This window comes from Poecilia reticulata, linkage group LG5 (assembly GCF_000633615.1).
Source record: "Poecilia reticulata strain Guanapo linkage group LG5, Guppy_female_1.0+MT, whole genome shotgun sequence".
Taxonomy (NCBI): Eukaryota; Metazoa; Chordata; class Actinopteri; order Cyprinodontiformes; family Poeciliidae; genus Poecilia; species Poecilia reticulata.
This window is the reverse complement of record NC_024335.1, coordinates 12,438,926-12,444,956: the sequence shown is the minus strand read 5'-3', so window position 1 is coordinate 12,444,956 and position 6,031 is coordinate 12,438,926. Positions and strand designations below refer to the sequence as shown.

At 37.1% G+C, this 6,031-nt stretch overlaps 2 protein-coding genes across 2 annotated transcripts in view; both read left to right on the top strand.

Moving 5' to 3' along the window:
- si:ch211-286o17.1 (hematopoietic progenitor cell antigen CD34) overlaps window positions 1–3,025 on the top strand; it is an 18,205-nt gene extending 15,180 nt beyond the window's left edge. The window contains exons 7-8 of the mRNA XM_008409060.2: window positions 405–554; window positions 1,295–3,025. Of these exons, the coding sequence (XP_008407282.1) occupies window positions 405–554; window positions 1,295–1,483 (339 nt within the window). The 3' untranslated portion in view covers window positions 1,484–3,025. The remainder of the gene's footprint in view (window positions 1–404; window positions 555–1,294) is intronic.
- A 1,295-nt stretch (window positions 3,026–4,320) lies between these two features.
- On the top strand, window positions 4,321–5,586 carry LOC103464741 (secretory phospholipase A2 receptor-like). Its single transcript, XM_008409059.1, has one exon. It carries the CDS (start codon window positions 4,636–4,638, stop codon window positions 5,416–5,418), a length of 783 nt encoding a protein of 260 aa, XP_008407281.1. The 5' UTR covers window positions 4,321–4,635; the 3' UTR covers window positions 5,419–5,586.
- Window positions 5,587–6,031: the final 445 nt, after the last annotated feature.

The window sequence follows — 6,031 nt, the reverse complement described above, 5'->3', positions numbered from 1 at the left end:
AATTTTTTTTATTAACTTCATTTTCTTTTTAAAATTGCTAAACAAAAGGCAAATCAACAGCTAATGAAGAAAACAAACAACATGAATTATAATTTAATCAATAGAAAATATTGACTAAATTATGAAGACTCAAATTTCAATGAGTAAAAGTAATTAAAAGTCTAAGAATAGCAAGGAGCTTTATATATATATATATATATATTTTTTTTATTTTTTTTATTTATTTATTTATTTTTTTCAGTCTCAGTGAAACTTTTGTTTTTAGTCCGATCTCAGAAACTTTCACAAAGGGAACATTACCCAACTTTCTTTGGGTTATGTTCTTCTTATAAAAGCAGTATCACTTAAATATTGTCAATGATTATTTGCCTAACTTACAGTACATTTAATTGTTCTTCTGTCAGACTGGTGTCCACGGAGCCACTCCTCGCTGGGGGAAGAACTCAAAGTTGGTACTGGTTTCCTTACTGCTCACTGGCCTGCTGCTGGCTGCGCTGCTGATTGGATTATATTACTTGAAGACGCACCGCAAGAACTCCAAAGGTGTCAGACTGGTGAGTAGCTTATTTACRCAAACAAAGCTAAAATCCATCAGCGACTGCCACTTCAGTTTCCAGATCACAATTCTTATCCTSTTACTCAACATTGAGAATAACACTGAGAATAACATGCTGGGCTTTTACACACAACATGAASAGAAATGTAAAAAACAATAATGTTGAATCTCAACATGCTGAGTAAATTGAGCAAACAGTCTATCTGAAAGCAACAACAACACATGGATTTAATTTTTCTAGATGACTAAAGGGAGGAAACGCTTGACTGTTACGTGACGCAAAGCGGCATAAACTCCTTTAAGCTGTTTTTTCTTTAGCTTCTTGCCAGAGAGCTGCACATGATTTAGTGTTTTTTCTAAATTATATTACATCATCTTTTAAAGCAATTACATATGGAGGCACGCCTGTGAAATTGTTTACAGAGTTCTTGTTAAATTTGTGGCCAAACTGTTGAACAAAATGTAGGATAACTGGAGCACTAATGTWGATCTGTCCGTCTATGAATATTTCACATTCAAGTTGTACCCACTTACATGTTTGCAAATGTTTCCAAAAGTCAAAACAGAACTAAAGTCTAACAGAGAATTCAAACCAAAATCCCATAAACCTCTAAAAGAAAKGCATAATCTTCTCTCCTTACMCACTTTYCTACAAACTTCCCTGCTATGATTTAGGTTAAATCTCTGCCAATCCAACATAAGCTTYGTTCTAAAGCTGTGGATCTGTTCTCTCCTTAGGCTGAGTCTTTCCAGGTGGATGAGGAGAACCAGGCCAACACCCTGGTGTCTGTGGCCCCGCTGCCTCAGGAGCCTGCAGACAAACCTACTGCCAATGGAGAGTCTCCACCTGAAAATGGGACCAATCAGACCCCAACCACCAACGGACACTCWGCCACCCAGAACCCAGTGGCTGACACAGAGATGTGAATGAAGGAACGCTCTTCGACATCCCATTGTGCCAGTCGCTTACTAACCTCTCTGTTCATCTGAGACAAATTCAACTTGAATCAATCACAAACATTCACATCTCCACCTGCTCTTACTCAACCAGCAAGACTCCATATGAAGGTGCAAATGATGACAAAATGACGATAGTGCCTGTAATGTGAAAAGTTTGAGAACACTAATCTTTGCAGAAGTTAGCAGAAATCTGCTCACACTGACAGAGAGACTCTGAGTTTCATTACTGTTCTGACTTCAGTCTTATTGTGACAATATCTGTAGAATCATGAAGTCAAGCCAAGGATGTATTGTTGATCTCTGACAAAGAAGCAGAAAATCCTTTTGTACTTTAATCCACAAAGTGATGCCAACCAGCTGAAAATAGGCCTGATGTTTTGATAAAAAGAACAGACACGTTTTTTTATGCTTGTTTCAAAGAATCCATTGTTGCCTTAAAGTGAATTTMAAAGACAAACCMAACAGCTATTTTCTCTTTGAACCCAAAGATCACCTTAGTATTATTGTGCAAAAAGTTAGAAGGACAACCACATGCACAGTCGTTCTATAAACGTCAGTGGAAAGTTTTGTAGTTCCCAGCTTGTTTTATTCCTGCTGAACAACCAAACCTCTGCAGCTGACCTTCGGTCAAAGCTCACTCAAGGCAGGATCAAAAGTGCATCTCTGTTTTGTGCCAGTGTGGTTTTTATAATTGTATTTTTTTTTCTTCTATTTTTTGCAACAAATTTGAATTTTCAACTTTTACTACTGTCTTAGGGAATTATAAGGACAATTAGCTTGTTTACATAACAGAGTGGGAGATTCCTAGTTGTCAGGATGAAAAAGAAAACCAATGCTGTGCCTGTGACGTTCTTTCACAGCATACAGTGRGTCTAGATTTCTTTGGCTACTTCTTTTTGTAAAGCATATCTTCCACTCCAATGTTAAGCATTTTTTTATTTCTCTTTCACAATGTTCTCTATGTATAAATATGTTTGTTTTCATATTCATAAAATGTTTTTGTTACTAAAATTCAGGTTGTTCTCATTTGTGCTGACTTGATTTACCAAAAAAAATAAACTCATCAAACCACAAGCATGAGAAAATAAAGTTGGTTATCCAATATAATATACATTGTTTGAATCCAAAATTGACACTAGCCATACATTKTCTATCGTGTAGCCAGTAATCTTAAACCAAATCTTCATAACAGGGAGCCATAGTCAACATCAAAGGGATTCTGYGAGCAGATTTAAGTTCCCATCAAACAAGAAACAAAGACACCGACGAGACTATTTGCATACATTTTCATTTGTCAGGACTAATGAGCTCATATGTAGTTTGTAGTTCTGCATTTAAATATAGATTTGTGTGGTTTAAGCAAAATTGAGGCAGATTAACGTGTTTTACATTATTTTACTTGAAAAAGTGTGGAATTTGATGTTGTTTACTTGCACAATGTGACCTCCTGAACGTAACCAGTCATGATAAAAATACTTTGGTACTTAAAATTACACAACCTGTGGATGAATTTACATCTATGAGGACATTTTTTAATAAATCCTCTGAATTCACTGCAGTTGGTCCAGATCGTATGTGAAACATCTGGTCATCYATCATCCTGAAAGAGCACACATCACCCCTCTGTTCCATTGGCTACCCAATGGATGTTAGCCAACAAAATGCTAAGATGTTTGTGCTACATTTKGGATAAATTTGGCCTATATGTTTGGTAGACAATGTTTTCAGGTTCAGCTTGCTCTTATKATTGTGATTATCTCTGTCTTAGACATTTTCAGTCAGGTTTTATGTGAATGAATATTTTTTTATCTTAAAATGTTGTCTCAAATTAACTGAGTTAGAATAGACTTGGATAGAGTTCATAGTGGTAAAACAATAGACTATCGCCATCTCATCTCTGAAACTAGACCTAATATAAATTTCTCTCATATGAGTCACTGATGTCATTATCACCTAAAATTAAATTAACAAAAGTTTGTTTGCTTAAAAAAACTCCTTATTTATTTCAACCAGAAAGCTTTAACAAAACAAAGTGAAATTTTTTCAACTGAGTTTATCAACCTGATTGTGACTGGTTGTCTAAATCATATGAAGTATAAGATTGTTTTAAACTTTTTAAAAAGGGGCCTCTTAAGACAAAACTGTTTTCTTAAAGCCATTGCCTGACTTGTAAAGGTCGAGATATATCTGCCTTCCTTGAGTGATGTTTAAACTGTTATTTTTTTATTTCTTTCCTTGTTAAGTTATTTCACTAAGCAAAGCAGGGAATATTCTTCTTTATGGAAGATTTGATCAACTGATGAAGCACCAACCCTCTAGCAGATCTGTACAGATCCATCATTCTTTACTCACTGACAGGCAACAAATTGCAAGTTACATGGATTACCCTTAAATGCAAATAAGCAATTTGTCAAATTCAAAGCAGGAAATAGCCAGCAAAGCTTCCCTCTGTATTCAAATAGAACAAAAACAAATAAGATTTAAAACATACCAACTTTAACAAGCTTCAGTGAGCCCAGAACAATACAGAACTCTGTCTATAGACCGTAAAGGGGTAAACACAATTTSACAWATGTTAATGTTGATTATTATTCATTCAGTAATTCATTTAGTAAGTCAAAATGTGTTTTGGAAACTATTTTAAAAATTCATCAGTCATGTAAGAACAGATAMATTTTGAAAAACACTTTCATTTTCTCAGTTCAGTCTTAAGTCTTAACCCTCCCATGAGATGGGGTCATTTAACCCTAACCCTGAGGTTTTTATTTTGTATGTGGTCCAGCGAGGTCACATGTGAGCTTTTATAAGGGTCTTCTTTTATTTGGTTTCAGAAACTGACAATCTGACAACACAATCCCCTCCACCACCCTACTTTCCTGCTGTCCGACCATGACATTTACCACACTCCTCYTGAGAATTGTGCTAAGACCGYGGGAGRGTTTAAGCCTCGTTTGTGAAAATTTGACTGTTCCACATTTGCATGTGYAGACTTGTACCTAAACTCCAAGATATTTCCATGAAAACCATGGAACACAATTTGATTGGGTGYTTCYTGTATTTTCAACAGTATTTAAGAACCCCTCACATCCCAGAAATGAAACTACCAATTGAGGGAAGCGATGAAAGAAAAAATCAGTATGAGAACACTGGCTCTCAGATCTCTGCTCTTTACAGAGCTCTTCAGTGTGGCTCTCTGTGACTCCTTTGGAAAGAATATTTATGTCTCAGAAAGACTGACATGGTCAGATGCCAGAGACTACTGCAGGATGCATCACACTGATCTGTCCTCAATCAACAGCCRGGAGGAACAAGACGAACTCACTGAGTTAGATCTAGAGTTTGGAGGTGCTKATTCTAAAAAAATCTGGATTGGTCTGTACAAAGATGTCAGTGACAACTGGAAGTGGTCTGGTGGGAAAAATGCTTCGTTCTTTCTCTGGATATCACCGGTAGAGCCMATCCAAGATCAGCACTGTGTGGCACAGACTGACGACRGCTGGGAGTCAGTGAGCTGTGAGGAAACATTCCCTTTCTATTGTTTTCACAGCAGCCTGGTTTTGGTGAAGGAAAACAAGACCTGGGAGGAGGCTTTGGAGCACTGCCACAGCCTAGACAAGGAACTGGTCAGCCTAACCTCTGAATCTGCCCTRACTAAAGTTCTGCAGACCAGCAGAACAGCYTCAAAGACCCATGTGTGGAGCGGCCTGCGCTACCTTTCTGACAACTGGCTGTGGGTGGATGGGACCTCAACAGAGAACCAAACCTGGAGCCAGGAGAAGTTTCCACAATGTCCAGCCTGGAGCCACCACTGTGGGGCCCTCTATCAGGGGGGGCAACAGTTGGAGAGCTGGGACTGTGCAGACAAACTTAACTTCATTTGCTATGTGAACAGCACATCATAAAACTAGTAGCGGTTTAGATGAGACTCCTGGTCAGTTGCATTGTCCTAGATATTATTAAAAGGTAGTGAAAAAAGTTCGTTTGCCAAATGAAATCCACAGATTTCATTTATTATAAATTGACTTTGATTTCTCTAATGCATGCATTCATTTTATTTGGTTTCCTACCTGTTCTTGCCTACTTGATTGTGTATAACCTTTATTATTGTTCTACTATAATTTGTTATCCGTTTGCTGGTGTTAACTAAAATGTACAATTGGTTTAATATTAAATATATCTGAGAATTTACATTTTGCAATTAAATTTCTAAACATTTGTTGGATAAAAACCTACAAAGTAAGGTAAGCCCTAATCAGGCACATTATAACCGTTGAAGTGAATACCCACATATCTTTTCTTCTAGGCACCTGTTAAGAGGTGGATTTTATTAGGCAGCAAGTGGGGATTTTATCCTTAGTTGATGTGTCTGAAGCAGTGGGAATAGGCAATATTAAGCATTTGAGAAAGTTTTAAAAGGCCCAATTTGTGACTGCAAGATGACTGAGTCAAGGCATTACTCAAACTGTTGGTCTTATGGAGTATTCCTGGTCAACAGAGGTCACTTTATATCTAACT